The 23567-nt window shown below is 49.0% G+C and overlaps 2 protein-coding genes across 2 annotated transcripts; both read left to right on the top strand.

Annotated features, from left to right (window-relative positions):
• The first annotated feature begins 751 nt into the window (after nt 1–751).
• LOC137299665 (proteinase-activated receptor 3-like) lies at nt 752–6835 on the top strand. The gene is made up of 2 exons (XM_067968599.1): nt 752–931; nt 3506–6835. The coding sequence occupies exons 1-2, from the start codon at nt 850–852 to the stop codon at nt 4549–4551; spliced, it is 1128 nt and encodes a 375-aa protein (XP_067824700.1). The 5' UTR covers nt 752–849; the 3' UTR covers nt 4552–6835.
• A 4182-nt stretch (nt 6836–11017) lies between these two features.
• Nucleotides 11018–15498, top strand: LOC137299664 (proteinase-activated receptor 2-like). The gene is made up of 2 exons (XM_067968598.1): nt 11018–11137; nt 13198–15498. The coding sequence occupies exons 1-2, from the start codon at nt 11056–11058 to the stop codon at nt 14262–14264; spliced, it is 1149 nt and encodes a 382-aa protein (XP_067824699.1). The 5' UTR covers nt 11018–11055; the 3' UTR covers nt 14265–15498.
• Nucleotides 15499–23567: the final 8069 nt, after the last annotated feature.

Here is a 23567-nt window from a genome sequence, read left to right on the forward strand (position 1 = left end):
GTCCTGACCAGTTAAATGACTGTTATTAACCTTCTCTGCACCTTAAACACACACTATTGGGACCAGTTGGGCAAGAAAGGCCATTGGGCAGATCAGGCAGAGCTGGATAAACACACAATGGGTCAGACATCCATATCACAGCTCAATAAAAACACAAATAGGGAGTTTCAAAGGCCAGTCTTTCCCCGAGGTCCACAGAAGGCAGTGTAACTGCAGACGAGCAGCTGCGTCCACCCCATGTCTGCCCTCCTTATCCCAGACAATGTTATTGGATTGGAATATTTTTAGTGATGTCAATGGAAATGAAACAGTGGCGAGATGTACAATGAGGACTGATCACCTGTTTTACACAATTGCCCAAAGTCAAGGTTACCCCCGCTCTCTCCCCAGGGCAAACTTTTGGAGAGGATTTTTTTTAATGTTTGAGAAAAGTTATAATCAACACATAAATTCACACAAAGGCACCAAATGGGAGGGGTCTGTAACCAATGCTCTGTCCTCTAACTGATTCTGGTATTTGGGATGATGCTCTCAAGGCAATAGTTTTGCCCTGAAATGAATTAAAATGAGGGCAGCCTAAACCAATCTCCAGATTCCCGAATATTTGTTGTGTTACTTTTCCTGATATGACTTTGCATCAGGAGCAGATTTGGGAACTCTGCCTGTTGATTATCTGCGATGGACATTTCCTGCAATTTTAATGTAGACAGCGTAATGTTTACACCAGTTTTCCTGCTGTCTGGCTGTAACATTCTGGAGGATAAAGGGCAGACACACAGCAGACCTGAAGGTTAGTCACAGCCAGACCATAGCTCACAGCAACAGGACAGCCTGTGCATCTCGGCAGCTATGGACTTCCCTGAACTCTCCCGAAGACTCTTTCTCTTTACTCTGTTACTCTCACCTGCAGCAGTCTGCCAGTCGAAAGAAGGTAAGACTTTTATTGGTTTACTTCACTCCTTCTCTCCTGTAATATATTTTAGATTTATCGGGGAGTCTGTGCGCCTGCAACTCAGAAAACCATTTTGAGAACACACTGGAGCCAGTTCAGGAGCTCTCCCTGTTACATCCCTGAAACAGTCTGGGTTGAAGCATATTTTTGATTCCAAATAATTTTAAGATGGTGAAGCTGTGTGAGATTTTATCAATAAACGGGTGATTTCCCCAGTTCCTCCGTCTTGTTGCAATTATATCTCTGCTTCTCAGGAGTCGCTCATCTCTGGTGCCTTTGGCCGACATCATGCGCTCATTTCAGCTTTGTAACATCAGTTTAGCAGCTGGCAGGTTGCAGTTTCCAGCTGCAAGGTAAGACTGTCCCGGGGTGAGGTGGAGCTGAAGCAGATGTTACAACTGCTGTCGACAGAATTCTTACTCTGCAATTGTTAAATGTTTCATTAGAGTGACACGCACTCGATGGGTTGATGCTGTCGGTGATGGATTACAGCAAACTGCTTTTTATCCTGCCCCAGTGACATGTCCTACAGCAACGTTATTCCCCTTTAAGAGCATTCGAGCAAGTTCTGTTCAGAACGTATTTACAGCACACAAAGGCTAGCATTTCCTCCTCACCAGCAGGGTCCTTTTACGATCAGTTTGGTCAAATATAGATGGGTAGATTTTAAGTTGCTGCCCGGGATCAGACACCCGTTAACAAAACCGCCTGATTTTCATTTCATAGGAACAGGAGGAGGCCATTCAGCCCCTCGGGCTTGTTCCGCCATTCAATTAGATCACGGCTGATCTGCAACTCAGCTCCATTTTGCCCACCTTTGCTCCGTATCCCTCGATACCGACAAAAATCTATCGATCTCAGTCTTGAAAGCTCCAATTGATCCCCAGCATCCACAGCCTTTAGGGGGAGAGTTCCAGATTTCCACTCTCCTTTGTGTGAGGAAGTGCTTCCTGATTTCACCCCTGAACAGCCTGGCTCTAATTTTAAGGTTCTGCCCCCTTGTCCTGGACTCCCCCCACCAGACGAAATAGTTTCTCTCTCTCTCTATTAAAAAGGGAAGTGGGTGAATATTTGAAAGGACAGGGGAATGGGATGAAGTGGATGGATAGCGGACACGGGGAAGATGGGAATGGCTTCCTTCTGTGCTGTAAAATTTTAATTTAATGTTAACTGATGCAAGTTAATAAGGCCATAAAAATGCAAACCAAGCACTGGGGTTCATTTCTAGAGGGATAGAATTGAAAAGCAGAGAAGTTATGTTAAACATATACAGAACCTTGGTTAGACCACACTTGGAGAACTGTGCGCAGTTCTGGTCTCCATATTATAAAAGGATATAGAGGCACTGGAGAAGGTGCAAAAAAGATTCACAAGGATGATACCAGAACTGAGAGGTTATAACTATCAGGAAAGATTGAACAGGCTGGGGCTCTTTTCTCTAGAAAAGACAAGGCTGAGAGGTGACCTGATAGAGGTCTTTAAAATTATGAAAGGGTTTGATAGGATAGACGTAGAGATAATGTTTCACTTGTGGGGAGGCCATAAATATAAGATAGTCACTAATAAATCCAAAAGAGTGGTGAGAATGTGGAACTCGCTCCCACAAGGAGTGGTTGAGGTGAATAGTGGAGATGGATTTAAGGGGAAGCTCGATAAACACATGAGGGAGAAAGGAATAGAAGGATATGCTGATAGGGTGAGATGAAGTAGGGAGGGAGGAGGCTCGTGTGGAGCATAAACACCGGGATAGACCAGGGGGGCCGAATGGCCTGTTTCTGTGCTGTAAATTCTTTGTAATTTAAGGTAACTTTTGGGTCGATACAAATCTATCCCAAAAATGGATAATAAGAAGAAGTTGATAGATTCTTGTGGCTGATTTTGTATTCTGATTGGCTCTCGATCATTTTTACAAGCTTGATCAAGGACACTGTGAGTTGGATGTGGTAATAAATCCTTGCGCTTGAGGGGCTTTTTTTTTTATTCGTTCACGGGATGTGGGCGTCGCTGGCGAGGCCGGCATTTATTGCCCATCCCTAATTGCCCTTGAGAAGGTGGTGGTGAGCCGCCTTCTTGAACCGCTGCAGTCCGTGTGGTGACGGTTCTCCCACAGTGCTGTTAGGAAGGGAGTTCCAGGATTTTGACCCAGCGACAATGAAGGAACGGCGATATATTTCCAAGTCTGAATGGCCTGCTCCTGTTCCTCTGTAACTAAAGATGAAAAAATGCTTTTATTTGAAATTATCAGCTTATCCTCTATTCTCAGCACATAATGGGTTTTTTTCATAGGAACAGGAGGAGGCCATTCAGCCCCTCCTGCCTGTTCCAACATTCAATTAGATCATGGTTCATCTGTACCTCAACTCCATTTCCCCGCCTTTGCTCCGTATCCCCTGATCCCCTCACCCAACAAAAATCTATCGATCTCAGTCTTGAAAACTCCAATTGACCCCCAGCACCCACAGTCTTTGGGGAGAGAGTTCCAGATTTCTAGTGCTTTACAACTTTAACTAGGAACTAAAACCCTAACATTAAAAAATCTTTCTTTTTGTGCAGATTCCCCAAAAGCCAATGGGAGAAGTTTCCGATTTTCTGTTGCTGGTCCCAACAATGTGCTGAATGAATCAGCATTGAATCACCTGACCAGTTCTGTTACCACGGTGATGATTCCTGCCATTTCCAGCATCATCTTGATTATTGGTCTCCCAGCCAATGGGCTGGCTCTTTTGGTTCTGGTCACCAAGGTCCAGAGAATGCCTTCCACCATCTTCCTGATGAACCTGGCGACTGCTGATCTTCTCCTGATCCTAGTGCTGCCGTTCAAAATCCACTATCACTTCCTGGGCAATGACTGGCTCTTTGGTGAGGGTCTGTGTCGGACAATGACCGCCTTCTTCTACGGGAACATGTACTGCTCCATCCTGCTCCTCACCTTCATCAGCATCGACAGATACTTCGCTCTGGTCCATCCATTCTTCTCCAAACGCTTCAGGGACAATACGTTTGCCGTTGGTGCCTGTTCGGTGATTTGGGCGCTTGTTGTACTCTCCGTGTTACCGTTTCTCCTCCAGAGGCAGACGTACCCAATCCAGGATCTAAACATCACCACCTGCCATGATGCCTTGCCAGGAAAAGTGGACTCTGGTTATTTCTTCTATTACTTTGTGTGTTTGGTTGTGTTTGAGTTTCTCATTCCCTCTCTTGTTACTATATTCTGTTACGTGTCTATAATCAGGGCATTAATGGTTAGTGAACAGCAATTCGGGCAAGCTGTAAAGACCATGGTGTTAGTGCTGATAGTGTATGTGGTGTGTTTCACGCCCAGTAATATAATCCTCCTCATCCACCACTCTGAGCATCACCTCACACATTCCAGTGACCTGTATTTCTATTATATGATCTGCCTGGCACTCAGCACCTTCAATAACTGCATCGACCCTTTCATCTACTACTACATCTCCGAGGAGTTCAGGGACAAAGTGAGAAGCTTGATTATTTGCAAAGAAACAAAAGATAAAGATTCAAGAAAAACGGCCCTTCAGCTGGTTCAGAGCAGCTCCTCCTCAGGGTCTGACACGAAGATATCAGTGAGGAGTATTTGAATTCAGTACTTTGGTTACATGAAGGGGCTTAACCATTGAATTCGATCAACACAACTAAAGCCATGTGATGGGCAGTAGTTTGGCAGCTTATTCAGGGACTCTGGAAATGCAGAAAGGCTTGTGGCTGAAACCGATCACTTGCTCAATGCATGAAATATACAACAGGAAATCCTACTTGTCTTATTTGCATGTTTGTTTCATTTTGTAAGTGAACTTAACTCAGATATCAACTAATGCCAGGCTGCAGCTGGTGATTAACAATTGTCAGGTCAAACTCAGAAACAGTGCGCTTTCTGCAGACTAGAAATTAGATTAAAAATGAATTGAAAGCAATGTAGGTGTTGATCAGAGTGGGACGGGGGGGGGCGCCAATGAGTGATGACACAAATGGGGTAAAATGAGTCTTTAACGGGGGCAGGAAATGGGCCGTAGTGAAAGCTGTGCTCGTTTTACACGTGCCTGACATGGTCAAAAAAAGTGGTGGAAAAAGTTGAACTTTGCATGTTGAGGCTGTGGCGATTGATGAGGGGGGGCAGGGGGGGGCAGTGTGAGTGAACCACTCGCTGGAGCAGGTCAGGTACGTGTGTGTGTGAGGTCTATCGTCAGACTGGCACTATTCCACATTTACTGTGGGTGATTGTACTAAACTCCTGAGTGCACTTTTTAATGCAGCAGTTAATTCATTTTAAAGAGAGGAATGTTGCCTGATCCATGAAGGCATTTTACAGAAGTTACCCGCTTCTGAAAATCAGTCTATTTTCTGCATAGTGAAAGAATGAGAGATGTTAAAAGTGAATGAATATCACTCTGTTGTGTGACTCATGCCCAATTAACTTGTTTAGCTATTTGCCTCCAGGTTTGTGAGGCATAAGCCTCTCGGTGTGGTTTGTGGATATGCCATCTTAGAGTGCTGTATGATCACTAGCGACCATGCCTGAAGGACCTGCTTCAGTGGGCAGGAGTCTCTTTTGTGGTTGGCTCATTGCTTTCAGAGGTGGTGAAGGGTTAGTTGGTGCCATAGAACAGCGACTGACATGACTGTGCTGCTGAACACATGGCTCTGCTGGAGGGCATCTCCCCACTGATCTGGTTGCAATCAACAGTTGCAGGGCACCAGGAATTTCCTCGGGACTTCTCCAGCTCTCTGCTGTAACTTTGGCACAAACTCTGCGTGCACATGTTAAACCGGGTTTCCGCAAACTTCTGCCAAGTTACAGCAGAAAGCGGGAGAAGTGCCCAGAAAGCTCCCGGTGTGGGCACTACGAGGAGTTAGAATCCCTGTAACATTCTGCGAGTAGGTTAAAGTTTGCTGTTATGCTTGATACTCCAAATAGCTTTTGTTTTCAGTATCTCAGCCCAATCTTGTTCACTCCCTGTGCCCTGGAGCCTGCCCCTTGGATAGATTGGTTGCAAGGCCAGGAATTGACCAAAGAAGCATTTTCACCATATTTCAGCTATTGGTTCTATTGTGTGATCTCGATTTCAGAATGCAGAGGGGTGACGTTACTTGAGACCCTGATTTAGGATTTAACTACCAAACAAATTTATTAAACAGTGAAAGAATAAGGGGCCAAAATTCCAGGGTCACTGTTTCACTGCCAGAAGAGTGGCAGAGTGGGACTGTCAGATGCCAATCACGACCCAGAGTGTGGGGATGGGATCATTGGAGTGTTCAGGGCGGGGCCCGGGTGTTAGGCCCATTCCTGCCACTCTGACATTAGTAAACAATTTTACAACACCAAGTTATAGTCCAGCAATTTTATTTTAAATTCACAAGCTTTCGGAGGCTTCCTCCTTCGTCAGGTGAACGATGTGAAAATCGTTCACATCGTTCACCTGACGAAGGAGGAAGCCTCCGAAAGCTTGTGAATTTAAAATAAAATTGCTGGACTATAACTTGGTGTTGTAAAATTGTTTACAATTGTCAACCCCAGTCCATCACCGGCATCTCCACATCATCACTCTGACATTAAGTAAGGAAGCTAAAGTTATTGATAAGGGATAAGTCAATAAAATCCTCCTTATATGGAGTAGTATTTTAATTTTTATATAATGATGTAATGCAGAATTGTGAGGATTGTCACATAGAAGAAGTGAGAGGGACGTATAAAGACCGGCTGTTTGTAATAAGTATTTGGATTGGTTAAAGGTCCAAGATACCGAGCTTAGAATTATGATAAGTTTCAATAACTAACCTACCATCACTAGGTGTAAGTATTACTGTTTAAGTGTGCATTAAGTACTAGTGGATGTACAGTATCCTTAATAAATCGGTGACACCTGATTTTCAATGTATAAGAACCTTATTGATTTGAGGAGTAAATTATAAATAAGAGCCCTCCACTACCAATGGCTACATGGTGCTATCAACGAGGCTTTCGGGAAGCCAGTCCCTTGGTACAAGTAACGGGACTCCCTCCACTGATCCCCTCCGGCCCGTGGGGAAAGTGACACCGCAGCAATTCAAGGCTGCAGTGAGCTGATTGACCCATTGACCTGCAGATTAGCTGATCGGGCAAATGTCACCAGTAATGGTTTGAAATAAGTCAGTGACATAGACATTCAGCAAAGGGTGACCTTAATCACAACAGCCAGCACTGACCCTTCGCTGGAGGTCGACTGAAGGTCAGGCACCAGTAAACAGCACAACTATGTCACTTCCTTTTAATCGCTGCACCATTGAACATAAGGACATAAGAAATATGAGAAGGAGCAGGACATCCGGCCCCTCGAGCCTGCTCCGCCATTCAATAAGATCATGGCTGATCTTCTACCTCAACTCCATTTTCCTGCACTATCCCCACATCCCTTGATGCCTTTAATATCTAGAAATCTATCAATCTCTGTTTTGAATGTACTCAATGACTGAGCCTCCACAGCCCTCTGGGGTAGAGAATTCCAAAGATTCACCACCCTCTGAATGAAGAAATTTCTCCTCATCTCAGTCCTAAATGGCCGACCCCTTATTCTGAGACTGTGACCCCTGGGTCTAGACTCCCCAGCCAGGGGAAACAGCCTCCTTGCATCTACCCTGTCGAGCCCTGTAAGAATTTTGTATGTTTCAATGAGATCACCTCTCATTCTTCTAAACAAGAGAATACAGGCCTAGTCTACTCAATCTCTCCTCATACGACAATCCCGCCATCCCAGGAATCAGTCTGGTGAACCTTCATTGCACTCCCTCTATGGCAAGTATATCCTTTGTTAGGTAAGGAGACCAAAATTGTACACAATACTCCAGGTGCGGTCTCACCAAGGCCCTATATAATTGCAGTAAGACATCTTTACTCCTGTACTCAAATCCTCTTGTAATAAAAGCCAACATACCATTTGCCTCCCTAATTGCTTGCTGCACCTGCATGTTTGCTTTCAGTGACTCATGTACAAGGTCACCCAGGTCCCTTTGAACATCAACATTTCCCAATCTCTCACCATTTAAAAAATACTCTGCATTTCTGTTTTTCCCACCAAAGTGGATAACTTCACATTTTTCCACATTATATTCCATCTGCCATCTTCTTACCCACTCATTTAGCCTGTCTGTATCCTCTTGAAGCCTCTTTGCATCCTCCTCACAACTCAACATTCCCACCTAGTTTTGTGTCATCAGCAAACTTGGAAATATTACATTTGGTTCCCTCATCCAAGTCATTGATATAGATTGTGAATAGCTGGGGCCCAAGCACTGATCCCTGCGATACCCCACTAGTCACAGTCTGCCAACCTGAAAAAGACCCGTTTATTCCTACTCTCTGTTTTCGGTCTGTTAACCAATTCTCAATCCATGCCAGTGTATTACCCCATCCACCACCCTAAACATTCACTCCTTTCACCACCGGCGCACCATGGCTGCAGTGTGCACCATCCACAGGATGCACTGCAGCAACTCGCCAAGGCTTCTTCGACAGCACCTCCCAAACCCACGACCTCTACCACCTAGAAGGACAAGAGCAGCAGGCACATGGGAACAACACCACCTGCACGTTCCCCTCCAAGTCACACACCATCCCGACTTGGAAATATATCACCGTTCCTTCATCGTCGCTGGGTCAAAATCCTGGAACTCCCTTCCTAACAGCACTGTGGGAGAACCGTCACCACACGGACTGCAGCGGTTCAAGAAGGCGGCTCACCACCACCTTCTCAAGGGCAATTAGGGATGGGCAATAAATGCCGGCCCCGCCAGCGACGCCCACATCCCAAAGAACGAATATATTAAAAAAATTACCCCCAATTCCGTGTGTTCTAATTTTGTTCACCAACCTCCTGTGTGGGACCTTATCAAAAGCCTTTGATGGACCTGCCTTCAGCTGCCTCGGGCCCTAAGCTCTGGAATTCCCTCCCTAAACCTCTCCCCCTCTCTCTCCTCCTTTAAGATGCTCCTTAAAACCCACCTCTGTGACCAAGCTTTTGGTCACCTGTCCTAATATCTCCTTATGCGGCTCGGTGTCAAATTTTGTTTGATAATCGCTCCTGTGAAGCACCTTGGGACGTTTTACTACGTTAAAGGCGCTATATAAATGCAAGTTGTTGCTGTTGTTGCAGCTGTCTCTCCCAAACACTACATCGAGAGATCAATCCGACATCTTCGATTACACTGTCAGAAAAACTCGGAATCCTGCAACCAGAACACCAGTAGAGTTGCCAACTCTGGTTGGAGGCATTCCTGGAGGTTTGATCACGTGACATTCTGACCACATGACATCTGATCAGGTGAAATCTGATCACATAACTTGTAAAATTTTATTGCATTTATCTGATAACGAGATTGGGTCTCTGGCTGAGTATTCACTGCAGCAGCTGCTGAGCGACACGTAACAAGAATCAGAGGGCGTCCCACGAGTAAGGGAAGAGGGAAAACCGAGGGGGGAATGAGGGGAAACTGAGGGAGGGGGAAGAGGGGAAACCGAGGGAGAGGGAAACTGAGGGGGGAAGAGGGAAAACTGAGGGAGGGGAAGAGAGGAAACCGAGGGGGGAAAGAGGGGAAACCGAGGGAGCGGGAAGAGGGGAAACTGAAGGGGGAAGAGGGGAAACCGAGGGCAGGGGAAGAGGGGAAACCGAGGGAGGGGGAAGAGGGGAAACTGAAGGGGGAAAGAGGGGAAACCGAGGGTGGGGGAAGAGGGGAAGCTGAAGGGGGAAGAGGGGAAACCGAGGGCAGGGGAAGAGGGGAAACCGAGGGGGGGAAAGAGGGGAAACCGAGGGTGGGGGAAGAGGGGAAACTGAAGGGGGAAAGAGGGGAAACTGAGAGAGGGGGAAGAGGAGAAACCGAGGGGGGGTAATCTGAGGGTGGGGGAGAGGGAAACCGAGGGAGGGGGAAGAGGGGAAACTGAGGGAGGGTAATCTGAGGGTGGGGAAGAGGGGAAACCGAGGGCCTGACTCCCTCTCCCCGATTGCCGAGACTCCCGACTCTCCAGCCTCCTCCCGACTGCACTCTACGCAGTTACCACTTTGCCGGGACAGTGGGAAATTTAAATTGCTGATTTCCTGGGCTTGGGGGGAGGAATCTCTGATTCCAGGAAACTCCCGGTCATTCTGGGAGGTTTGGGAACTCTGAGCACCAGTCACCATAATCCGATTTTTCCTGCGCCCACTCAGAATCATAGAATCATAGAAAGGTTACAGCACGGAAGGAGGCCATTCGACCCATCGAGTCCGTGCCGGCTCTATGCACGAGCAATCCAGCTAGTCCCACCCCCCCGCCCTATCCCCGTAGTCCTGCAGATGTTTTCCTTTCAAGTACTTATCCAGTTCCCTTTTGAAGGCCATGATTGAATCTGCCTCCACCACCCCCTCGGGCAGTGCATTCCAGATCCTAACCACTCGCTGGGTAAAAAAGTTTTCCCTCATGTCACCTTTGCCTTGCGGCCCATTCTTTGGGCGACATTATATTGAACAGACTAACAGGGTTCTCTCTCACCACCCAGGGGCTCCACGGATAATGTACTGTCTGTACTGAGCTAAACAGACCAGGAAATTCTCAGCAATCTCCTGACCGTTAACTTTCATGATACGCTCAAGTCCCGGGTTGCATCGTAAACCCACAAACTGACTCAGAGAGGAGTGCTACCAACTGAGACAAGTGATCACTTGGACTCCTTGCCTGTTGTAGTTTAGTTTGACAATATGCTGTAGCACTCGTTTTATTCTTTGTCGTGTGACTGTTGCTTTTCTGTTTGTAGCAAAAATAAACACAGTGTAAAGTATTTTTTAAAAAGTCAACGGGAAGAATCCCGAGTTTTGTGAGGTAATTTTCCCTCCTCTGCTAGTTCTGGTCAGCACCAGCGGATAACGCTGTGGTTTCCTGATGTTGCTGCGAGTTGTTTGATAAAGTGCAGGATCAACATCTGTACATGACGAGCTCCTCATCCAAATGCTCCGGGTTTCCTGCAGCTTCATTGTAACCTCCTAAAATAAAAAGGAGAAAGAGACTGATAAAAAAAACTCACATCAGTTAATCCAGAGCCAGGCTGTCGCCCAGAGGGCAAACGGTGCAGATCGGCAACTATGGACCTGTCCCGGCTGACCTGTGCACCCACTCTCCCACTCCTGTTACTCTCATGTGCAATGCTCTGTTACTCCCAGGAAGGTAAGACTTTGTGCATCACCCTTTCTTCTCAAAGTGTGTCTAGTCTGGCTGGAGCTGCCTCTGCGTCTCAAAATATTTTGAGCATGTGAATTATTTTTTTTGTACCTTCCAGCTGAGATTGGTTGGCAGAAATCCATAAAAGCTGCCTGTGAGCCAGACATTGGTCAGAATGGGAGAGCCTCAAAACATGCACCCACACATTCCTGCTGCACCTCAACAGTGCTCTACCTGAACAGCATCGAAACCACTGGAGTGCTTAATGATACATAATAGAGGGAGCTTTACTCTGTATCTAACCCTGTACCTGCCCTGGGAGTGTTTGATGGGACAGTGTGGAGGGAGCTTTACTCTGTATCTAACCCTGTACCTGCCCTGGGAGTGTTTGATGGGACAGTGTAGAGGGAGCTTTACTCTGTATCTAACCCTGTACCTGCCCTGGGAGTGTTTGATGGGACAGTGTAGAGGGAGCTTTACTCTGTATCTAACCCGTGCTGTACCTGCCCTGGGAGTGTTTGATGGGACAGTGTAGAGGGAGCTTTACTCTGTATCTAACCCGTGCTGTACCTGCCCTGGGAGAGTTTGATGAGACAGTGTAGAGGGAGCTTTACTCTGTATCTAACCCTGTACCTGCCCTGGGAGTGTTTGATGGGACAGTGTAGAGGGAGCTTTACTCTGTATCTAACCCGTGCTGTACCTGCCCTGGGAGTGTTTGATGGGACAATGTAGAGGGAGCTTTACTCTGTATCTAACCCTGTAACTGCCCTGGGAGTGTTTGATGGGACAGTGTAGAGGGAGCTTTACTCTGTATATAACCCGTGCTGTACCTGCCCTGGGAGCGTTTGATGGGACAGTGTAGAGGGAGCTTTACTCTGTATCTAACCCGTGCTGTACCTGCCCTGGGAGCGTTTGATGGGACAGTGTAGAGGGAGCTTTACTCTGTATCTAACCTGTGCTATACCTGCCCTGGGAGTGTTTGATGGGACAATGTAGAGGGAGCTTTACTCTGTATCTAACCTGTGCTATACCTGCCCTGGGAGTGTTTGATGGGACAATGTCGAGGGAGCTTTCCTCTGTATCTAACCCGTGCTGTACCTGCCCTGGGAGTGTTTGGTGGGACAGTGTGGAGGGAGCTTTACTCTGTATCTAACCCATGCTGTACCTGCCCTGGGAGTGTTTGATTCTGGCACTGGACAAATCTTCCATTCTCAGTTAAGATGAGATATTGCCCATCATTCGGGTATGTTTAGAATGTTTGACTGTATTGGGGTGTTTAGATATTGTACATTCCCAGTATTTGCTGGACAATCCGATGGTTTGGGGCAGTCGAGAGCTGAAAATCGCCCCCAGTGTCTTGCACTAATTCAATATCTTTTCCTTGCTTTTATTCTCAGCCTCTCAGTATAAAAACCCAGAATCCCATTTCTATTTTTATGACCTTTTCCCCTTGATTCCCACCTTCGAAGTTCTGTTGAGTTTTACCAGGTGGGATACGCTTCTTTCACTGTTCTTTTCCCCAAAGTTTCCTACTTCACATCGCTCCGCAGTGAACTGTATCTGACCGATCCGCCCACTCCACTAAACCAGTCCTTGTTCTCCTGCAACCTCCTGCTTTCTTCCTCCCGGTTTGAAAGTCCACCCCAGTTTGGTATCATCAGTAACTTCAGTAGCAATCCTCCTGTGCCTGCGTCCTAATCATTTATGTGAATGGGAAACAAAGGAGCTAAAAGCACAGACACAATGGGCTGAATGGCCTCCTTCTGTGCTGTAAGATTCTATGATTCTGGATCCCTGGGACACACCACAACCCACAGTCTGCCATTCCAAAAACACCCATTTGGCCCCACATTTTATTTTCCATTCCCCTCACTTTTCCTGTATCCATGCAGCTGTCTCACTTTTCGAACTGTTGACAGACAATAAAATAACCTGATGGAAACAGTAAGTATAACAAAGATCTAAAGACAGGACTGGAGCAGAAAATAGGCACTGAAGGAATTTCAAAATATTAAAAACTATTATTGCACTGTGATTATTAACATCCAGTTTCCTCTTGTCTGTAGGAGGTTCAGGAAATGAAGCAAATGGAAGAAGTCTATTCATCAATATTGTTACTTCAGCAAAGCACTCAAACATTTCTATGAATGTGTTAGATAAATCAGCCAAGCATCACCTGACCAGCACTGTCACCACAGTCATGACCCCTGCCTTTTACATCATCATCTTTGTCATTGGTCTCCCAGCCAATGGGCTGGCTCTTTTGGTTCTGGTCACCAAGGTCCAGAGAATGCCTTCCACCATCTTCCTGATGAACCTGGCGACTGCTGATCTTCTCCTGATCCTAGTGCTGCCGTTCAAAATCCACTATCACTTCCTGGGCAATGACTGGCTCTTTGGTGAGGGTCTGTGTCGGACAATGACCGCCTTCTTCTACGGGAACATGTACTGCTCCATCCTGCTCCTCACCTTCATCAGCATCGACAGATACTTCGCTCTGGTCCATCCATTCTTCTCCAAACGCTTCAGGGACAATATGTTTGCCGTTGGTGCCTGTTCGGTGATTTGGGCGCTTGTTGTACTCTCCGTGTTACCGTTTCTCCTCCAGAGGCAGACGTACCCAATCCAGGATCTAAACATCACCACCTGCCATGATGCCTTGCCAGGAAACCTGCAGTCTGGTTATTTCTTCTATTACTTTGTGTGTTTGGTTGTGTTTGAGTTTCTCATTCCCTCTCTTGTTACTATATTCTGTTACGTGTCTATAATCAAAACATTGATGATTAATGAAGGTAAATATGCCAAAGCTGTAAGGACCATAATTCTAGTGCTGATAGTGTATGTGGTGTGTTTCACCCCCAGTAATATAATCCTCCTCATCCACCACTCTGAGTATCACCTCACACATTCCAGTGACCTGTATTTCTATTATATGATCTGCCTGGCACTCAGCACCTTCAATAACTGCATCGACCCTTTCATCTTCTCCTACATCTCCGAGGAGTTCAGGGACAAAGTGAGAAGCATAACATCTGCTAGTAAAGATAAGAAGAGTGAAGACTCCAGAAAAACAATCCTTCAAACAGACAGCTCATCAGCATCGAGAACAATCGCATCACTAAAATGTATTTAAATGGAATGGGAGTGAACAAAGACTCGATGGAAAGACACTAAAGGATTTGGATGAAGAGAGACCCAGGGTTGAAGTGAGAGTGTGAGTGGGGGAGATAACGCCATAGAAAGGCCAAGAGCATTCTGGGTTTTGTAAATAGAAACACAGAATACAAGAGTAAAGAACGAATGAGAAATTTGTGAAACAAATGATAAAACACTGGTGAGGCCACAGTTACAGAATGGGTGCAGTTTTGGCCGCCCCGTTATAGAAAGGATAATGAAGCTGTAGAGAGCGTATGATGTAGATTCACCAGGGTGATGCCCCGCGGGGAGGGGAAACTATCGTTATGAGGAGAGACTTGAGATACTGGGACTGTTTCCATTGGAGCAGAGACGGTTATGAGGAGATTTAATGGAGGTTTTTAAAGTGATGAAGGATTTTGACAGGGTGAATAGGGAAAGACTATTTCCTGTGATTGGAGAGTGAGTAAGGGAGTGAAGAGAGAGATTAGGAGACATTTCTTTACACAGGTTTGTTGGAGTCTGGAATGTTTTGTCACAGGGAGTGGCTGAGGCTCAGGTCATTGCATCTTTTTAAGGGAAAATTGAATAAATATTTGAAGCAGTAGATACAGGGCCATCGGGCAAGAGCAAGGCAGTGGGATTAGATTCACTATTTTCTCCTCAGTAACTGAAATTTCTATGTCCAAAATGCCCCCCAGGACGGGTGGGGAAGGGACAGAGGGGTTAGGTTAAAATTTCAAAAATCTGAAACCTGACCCCAAGCCGCCATGAACGCAGTCACTTCTGGTTTAAGGGAGGCGGACTGCAGCGGTGGACGAGTGAGCTGCTACTGAGAGGCGGGTCAGTTATTTAATTATGTTAATGACGCTGCGTGTCTCAAGTTTGAACAGAACTTTTACACCGAGTGACTACGGGGAGGGATTCCCAGAGTTCAGGAAACCCGGCAGCTGAAGGGAGACGAGAACGGCCGTTCCAGCAGGTAGGTGAGGGGCAGGAGGAGCCACAGAGTTTCCCCCGGACCCTCAATTTAAGCTGCTGCGATCGGCCTCCCACACCACCATTGGGGTCCTCCCCCCCAGTGATCCAAAGCTCCCCCGATCTCCCCCCAACCCGCAAACTCCCCCCCTCCTCCGCTCCCGCAATCTCCCCCCGCCCAACCCGCAATCTCCCCCCCCCACAACCTGCAATCTCCCCCCCCCCAACCCGCAATCTCCCCCCCCCCCAACCCGCAATCTCCCCCCCTCCTCCGCTCCCACAATCTCCCCCCTCCTCCGCTCCCGCAATCTCCCCCCCCCACAACCCGCAATCTCCCCCCCCCCAACCCGCAATCTCCCCCCCCCCCAACCCGCAATCTCCCCCCCCCCAACCCGCAATCTCCCCCCCTCCTCTGCTCCCGCAATCTCCCCCCCCCCAACCCGCAATCTCCCCCCCCCAACCCGCAATCTCCCCCCCCCAACCCGCAATCTCCCCCCCCCCAACCCGCAATCTCCCCCCCCGCTCCCCCAATCTCCCCCCCCACCAACCCGCAATCTCCCCCCCCCCAACCCGCAATCTCCCCCCCCCAACCCGCAATCTCCCCCCCCCAACCCGCAATCTCCCCCCCCCAACCCGCAATCTCCCCCCCCCAACCCGCAATCTCCCCCCCGCTCCCGCAATCTCCCCCCCCCCAACCCGCAATCTCCCCCCCCCCAACCCGCAATCTCCCCCCCCTCCTCTGCTCCCGCAATCTCCCCCCCCCCAACCCGCAATCTCCCCCCCTCCTCTGCTCCCGCAATCTCCCCCCCCTCCTCTGCTCCCGCAATCTCCCCCCCCCCAACCCGCAATCTCCCCCCCCCCAACCCGCAATCTCCCCCCCCCAACCCGCAATCTCCCCCCCCCCAACCCGCAATCTCCCCCCCCCAACCCGCAATCTCCCCCCCGCTCCCGCAATCTCCCCCCCCCCAACCCGCAATCTCCCCCCCCTCCTCTGCTCCCGCAATCTCCCCCCCCCCAACCCGCAATCTCCCCCCCCCAACCCGCAATCTCCCCCCCCTCCTCTGCTCCCGCAATCTCCCCCCCCCCAACCCGCAATCTCCCCCCCCCCAACCCGCAATCTCCCCCCCCTCCTCTGCTCCCGCAATCTCCCCCCCCCAACCCGCAATCTCCCCCCTCCTCTGCTCCCATAATCTCCCCCCCTCCTCCGCTCCCGCAATCTCCACCCCCCCAACTCTGCTGCCGGCTGGGAAACAGTGAAAAAAAATTCAAATGAGGTCTTGCTGTTAAATTCGACAGGACATCCGGTTTCCTGTATTTCCACGTTCCCCGTATTTCCGGGTTTCCCGTATTTCCAGGTTTCCCGGCCGCTACGACATCCCCACTCCTCCCTCCTCCTGCTCCTTCCCCCCGAACCCTCCCACTCCCTCCCCACACCCCCGCTCCCTCTCCGCACCCCTCATTTGCCCACAAGCACCCTCCTGCTCTCCCCCCGCACCCTGCCTGCTCCCCCTAACGCTCCCTCCCGCACCCTTCATACTCTTTCCCACGCTCCCCAAACCCACTCCTGCCTCCCCGCTCCACCCCCCTCCCGCTCCTCCCAACTCCTTCCCTGTTCCCACTGCTCCCACCCTCACTCTCCCTCACCCAGTGCTTTCAGGTCTGTGCTTTTGACAGACACCAATCCACCAGTGAGACAAACCTTCCCTTCCACCCGCAGTTGTGTTGAATCTTAGATTCACTTTCTACAGTGATGTCAGATCAAAGGCCACCCCAAACTGCAAACTCCACTCACCCAGTGTGAACAAACTCCACTAACCCAGTGTGAACAAACTCCACTCACCCAGTGTGAGCAAACTCCACTAACCCAGTGTGAGCAAACTCCACTAACCCAGTGTGAGCAAACTCCAGGAGCCCAGTGTGAGCAAACTCCACTAACCCAGTGTGAGCAAACTCCACTAACCCAGTGTGAGCAAACTCCAGGAGCCCAGTGTGAGCAAACTCCACTAACCCAGTGTGAGCAAACTCCACTAACCCAGTGTGAGCAAACTCCAGGAGCCCAGTGTGAGCAAACTCCACTAACCCAGTGTGAGCAAACTCCACTAACCCAGTGTGAGCAAACTCCAGCAGCCCAGTGTGAACAAACTCCCGGAGCCCAGTGTGAACAAACTCCCGGAGCCCAGTGTGAGCAAACTCCAGGAGCCCAGTGTGAACAAACTCCACTAACCCAGTGTGAGCAAACTCCACTAACCCAGTGTGAGCAAACTCCAGGAGCCCAGTGTGAGCAAACTCCACTAACCCAGTGTGAGCAAACTCCACTAACCCAGTGTGAGCAAACTCCAGCAGCCCAGTGTGAACAAACTCCACTAACCCAGTGTGAGCAAACTCCAGGAGCCCAGTGTGAGCAAACTCCAGGAGCCCAGTGTGAACAAACTCCACTAACCCAGTGTGAGCAAACTCCACTAACCCAGTGTGAGCAAACTCCACTAACCCAGTGTGAGCAAACTCCAGGAGCCCAGTGTGAACAAACTCCACTCACCCAGTGTGAACAAACTCCACTCACCCAGTGTGAACAAACTCCACTAACCCAGTGTGAGCAAACTCCACTAACCCAGTGTGAGCAAACTCCACTAACCCAGTGTGAGCAAACTCCAGGAGCCCAGTGTGAGCAAACTCCACTAACCCAGTGTGAGCAAACTCCACTAACCCACTGTGAGCAAACTCCACTAACCCAGTGTGAGCAAACTCCAGGAGCCCAGTGTGAGCAAACTCCACTAACCCAGTGTGAGCAAACTCCACTAACCCAGTGTGAGCAAACTCCAGCAGCCCAGTGTGAACAAACTCCACTAACCCAGTGTGAGCAAACTCCAGGAGCCCAGTGTGAGCAAACTCCAGGAGCCCAGTGTGAACAAACTCCACTAACCCAGTGTGAGCAAACTCCACTAACCCAGTGTGAGCAAACTCCAGGAGCCCAGTGTGAGCAAACTCCACTAACCCAGTGTGAGCAAACTCCACTAACCCAGTGTGAGCAAACTCCAGCAGCCCAGTGTGAACAAACTCCACTAACCCAGTGTGAGCAAACTCCAGGAGCCCAGTGTGAGCAAACTCCAGGAGCCCAGTGTGAACAAACTCCACTAACCCAGTGTGAGCAAACTCCACTAACCCAGTGTGAGCAAACTCCACTAACCCAGTGTGAGCAAACTCCAGGAGCCCAGTGTGAGCAAACTCCACTAACCCAGTGTGAGCAAACTCCACTAACCCAGTGTGAGCAAACTCCACTAACCCAGTGTGAGCAAACTCCAGGAGCCCAGTGTGAGCAAACTCCACTAACCCAGTGTGAGCAAACTCCACTAACCCAGTGTGAGCAAACTCCAGCAGCCCAGTGTGAACAAACTCCACTAACCCAGTGTGAGCAAACTCCACTAACCCAGTGTGAGCAAACTCCAGGAGCCCAGTGTGAGCAAACTCCACTAACCCAGTGTGAGCAAACTCCAGCAGCCCAGTGTGAGCATACTCCACTAACCCAGTGTGAGCAAACTCCAGCAGCCCAGTGTGAACAAACTCCCGGAGCCCAGTGTGAACAAACTCCCGGAGCCCAGTGTGAACAAACTCCACTAACCCAGTGTGAGCAAACTCCAGCAGCCCAGTGTGAACAAACTCCAGCAGCCCAGTGTGAACAAACTCCACTAACCCAGTGTGAACAAACTCCACTAACCCAGTGTGAGCAAACTCCAGCAGCCCAGTGTGAACAAACTCCACTAACCCAGTGTGAACAAACTCCACTAACCCAGTGTGAGCAAACTCCAGCAGCCCAGTGTGAACAGTCAAACCTCACCACTGACCAGTGCTTCTAAAGGCCAGGATTGCTCCCAAAGTGCAAAGCTGTCATCTCCTGTAGCTACAGCCCATTCACCCTCCCCAGTGCTGCTAAATGTCAGCGGGTGCATTCCATGGGGATTCTCCTGCTTTGTTGGTAGAGCCACAGAAACCCCAGGGAAATGACAGAAATTAAATGCATTCCTTAACGAACTAAGAGCCTCTTCCTTTACCTCAGTAATTATCTCTTTTAAACTTACGATTTATGTCAGTGTGGGTGCTCAATGGGAACAGCCATTGGAGAACCAAAGAGCATCCTGAGGCCAAGAAAATAGCAGATTCTCAGGCTTATCTTGAGCAATGTCACAGGAGGTGTGCTAGTAGAGATTGAGCAAGAGAGGGTGGAGAGAAAGGCAAGGAGAGAAAGACAGAGACCCGCAGAAAGAGGGCGATGGGAAAAAGAGAGAGGGCCTGGGAGAGATGCCGAGCTCACAGCCGGAGACACGGGTAGATGTGGGGGAGCTCACTCTCTTCCATCACCAGCCTGTGTTGATCCCTAACTCTCAGCCTCACTGCTTCTCCTACATGTTACCTACATGTTACAGATATGTTACCCATGTGTTACCTACATGTACCCTACATGTTACCTACATGTACCCTACATGTTATCTACATGTTATCTACATGTTACCTACATGTACCCGACATGTTATCTACATGTATCCTACATGTACCATACATGTTACCTACATGTACTCTACATGTACCCTACATGTTATCTACATGTTACCTGCACAGGTAAATAAACAACAAAAACTGGAACCCTGAATCGAAAAACTGAAACCTAGAAAATCTCAATGGCCTCAAGATCTTTCAGACCTGGGTGGGTTTTAAGTCAGATTGCAGATAGTTTCTCCACCGGGTCACGATGATTTCTTCAGCATTATTGTATTATTTAACATTTTCACATATGGAATACAGTATTTTGCTGTTAACCAGATTTTGTTATGTTAAAATAAACTTACTCACTTTATGTAAAAGCCTTTTTCCTGTAACTTTAATAAATGATAATCAAACCCTCCTTTGTCTCTTCCTGCTCAGTTTTACTGGACTGATTTCTGAACAATTTTGTTTCATTTCTGCGAGGTTAAAATAACCCCCTCTCTCGCCAGAGTGAAGATTAGCCTGAGTCCCACGCTGTTTAAACTTTCAACAGGGACAATTTTCAACAGACTGCTTCCATCGGGAGAGAGACGGACAAGCCAAGCACACGGCCCACCCAGTCCCGGCAGGCAGGGACCCCAGTGCAGAGCGAGTCATTGCAAATTATTATCCCAGGGAGGGCTGTGCAGGGTCGCACATCGGAGGGGTCGATTTTTGGAGAGCCTGAAGGAGCGTTACTGTGTTCCTCTTCTTTTTAACCCCTTCAAACACAGCCCTGCTCACTCACTCACTCAGTATATGCGGCCAATGACCTGCTGCATCAATCCCTGGTGCTTTACAGTTACCCAACACCCGAATATCCTTCTTCTTCAAAATGCTACATCAGTGGGCAAAACAAGTATGGTGGCACTTTTCTGAATCTGTGGGAAGCCCCCATGACGCCCCTGTGACGAACGCCTGTCACTACTGTACCATGAGGTGGCCCTGTCACTACTGTACCATAAGGTGGGCCTGTCACTACTGTACCATGAGGTGGGCCTGTCACTACTGTACCATGACGTGGGCCTGTCACTACTGTACCATAAGGTGGGCCTGTCACTACTGTACCATAAGGTGGGCCTGTCACTACTGCACCATGAGGTGGGCCTGTCACTACTGTACCATGAAGTGGCCCTGTCACTACTGTACCATAAGGTGGGCCTGTCACTACTGTACCATGAAGTGGCCCTGTCACTACTGTACCATAAGGTGGGCCTGTCACTACTGTACCATAAGGTGGGCCTGTCACTACTGTACCATGAGGTGGCCCTGTCACTACTGTACCATAAGGTGGGCCTGTCACTACTGTACCATGAGGTGGCCCTGTCACTACTGCACCATGAGGTGGGCCTGTCACTACTGTACCATGACGTGGGCCTGTCACTACTGTACCATGACGTGGGCCTGTCACTACTGCACCATGAGGTGGGCCTGTCACTACTGTACCATGACGTGGGCCTGTCACTACTGTACCATGACGTGGGCCTGTCACTACTGCACCATGAGGTGGGCCTGTCACTACTGTACCATGAAGTGGGCCTGTCACTACTGTACCATAAGGTGGGCCTGTCACTACTGTACCATGACGTGGGCCTGTCACTACTGCACCATGAGGTGGGCCTGTCACTACTGTACCATGACGTGGGCCTGTCACTACTGCACCATGAGGTGGGCCTGTCACTACTGTACCATGATGTGGGCCTGTCACTACTGCACCATGAGGTGGCCCTGTCACTACTGTACCATGACGTGGGCCTGTCACTACTGTACCATGAGGTGGCCCTGTCACTACTGTACCATGACGTGGGCCTGTCACTACTGTACCATGACGTGGGCCTGTCACTACTGGATCACGAATTGGCACTTCTTTTTTATTCATTCATGGGAAGTGGGCATCACCTGGCAAGGCCAACATTTATTGTCCATCCCTAATTGTCCTTGAGAATGTGGTGGTGAGCCGTCTTCTTGAACCACTGCAAGGCCTGAGCCAGGTGGTGAGCGAACCAACAAGAGGGAAAAACTTACTTGACTTCATCATCACCAATCTACCTGTCGCAGATGCATCTGTCCATGACAGTATTGGTAGGAGTGACCACTGCACAGTCCTCGTGGAGACGAAGTCCCGTCTTCGCACTGAGGACACCGTCCAACGTGTTGTGTGGCACTATCACCGTGCTAAATGGGATAGATTCAGAACAGATCTAGCAGCTCAAAACTGGGCATCCATGAGGTGCTGTGGGCCATCAGCAGCAGCAGAATTGTATTCCAGCACAATCCGTAACCTTATGGCCCGGCATATTCCTCACTCTACCATTACCAACAAGCCAGGGGATCAACCCTGGTTCAATGAGGAGTGTAGAAGAGCATGCCAGGAGCAGCATCAGGCATACCTAAAAATGAGGTGCCAACCTGGTGAAGCTACAACTCAGGACGACATGCATGCTAAATGGCGGAAGCAACATGCTATAGACAGAGCTAAGCGATTCCACAACCAACGGATCAGATCAAAGCTCTGCAGTCCTGCCACATCCAGTCGTGAATGGTGGTGGACAATTAAACAACTAACGGGAGGAGGAGGCTCTGCAAACATCCCCATTCTCAATGATGGCGCAGTCCAGCACGTGAATGCAAAAGACAAGGCTGAAGCATTTGCAACCATCTTCAGCCAGAAGTGCCGAGTGGATGATCCATCTCAGCCTCCTCCCGACATCCCCACCATCACAGAAGCCAGTCTTCAGCCAATTCGATTCACTCCACGTGATATCAAGAAACGGCTGAGTGCACTGGATACAGCAAAGGCTATGGGCCCCGACAACATCCCGGCTGTAGTGCTGAAGACTTGTGCTCCAGAACTAGCTGCGCCTCTAGCCAAGCTGTTCCAGTACAGCTACAACACTGGCATCTACCCAACAATGTGGAAAATTGCCCAGTTATGTCCTGTCCACAAAAAGCAGGACAAATCCAATCCGGCCAATTACCGCCCCATCAGTCTACTCTCAATCATCAGCAAAGTGATGGAAGGTGTCGTCGACAGTGCTATCAAGCGGCACTTACTCACCAATAACCTGCTCACCGATGCTCAGTTTGGGTTCCGCCAGGACCACTCTGCTCCAGACCTCATTACAGCCTTGGTCCAAACGTGGACAAAAGAGCTGAATTGCAGAGGTGAGGTGAGAGTGACTGCCCTTGACATCAAGGCAGCATTTGACCGAGTGTGGCACCAAGGAGCCCTAGTAAAATTGAAGTCAATGGGAATCAGGGGGAAAACTCTCCAGTGGCTGGAGTCATACCTAGCACAAAGGAAGATGGTAATGGTCGTTGGAGGCCAATCATCTCAGCCCCAGGGCATTGCTGCAGGAGTTCCTCAGGGCAGTGTCCTCGGCCCAACCATCTTCAGCTACTTCATCAATGACCTTCCCTCCATCATAAGGTCAGAAATGGGGATGTTCGCTGATGATTGCACAGTGTTCAGTTCCATTTGCAATCCCTCAGATAATGAAGCAGTCCGAGCCCGCATGCAGCAAGACCTGGACAACATCCAGGCTTGGACTCATAAGTGGCAAGTAACATTCGCGCCAGACAAATGCCAGGCAATGACCATCTCTAACAAGAGAGAGTCTAACCACCTCCCCTTGACATTCAACGGCATTACCATCGCCGAATCCCCCACCATCAACATCCTGGGGTCACCATTGACCAGAAACTTAACTGGACCAGCCATATAAATACTGTGGCTACAGGAGCAGGTCAGAGGCTGGGTATTCTGCAGCGAGTGACTCACCTCCTGACTCCCCAAAGCCTTCCCACC

The sequence above is a fragment of the Heptranchias perlo genome, chromosome 29, assembly GCF_035084215.1.
Source record: "Heptranchias perlo isolate sHepPer1 chromosome 29, sHepPer1.hap1, whole genome shotgun sequence".
Classification (NCBI taxonomy): Eukaryota; Metazoa; Chordata; class Chondrichthyes; order Hexanchiformes; family Hexanchidae; genus Heptranchias; species Heptranchias perlo.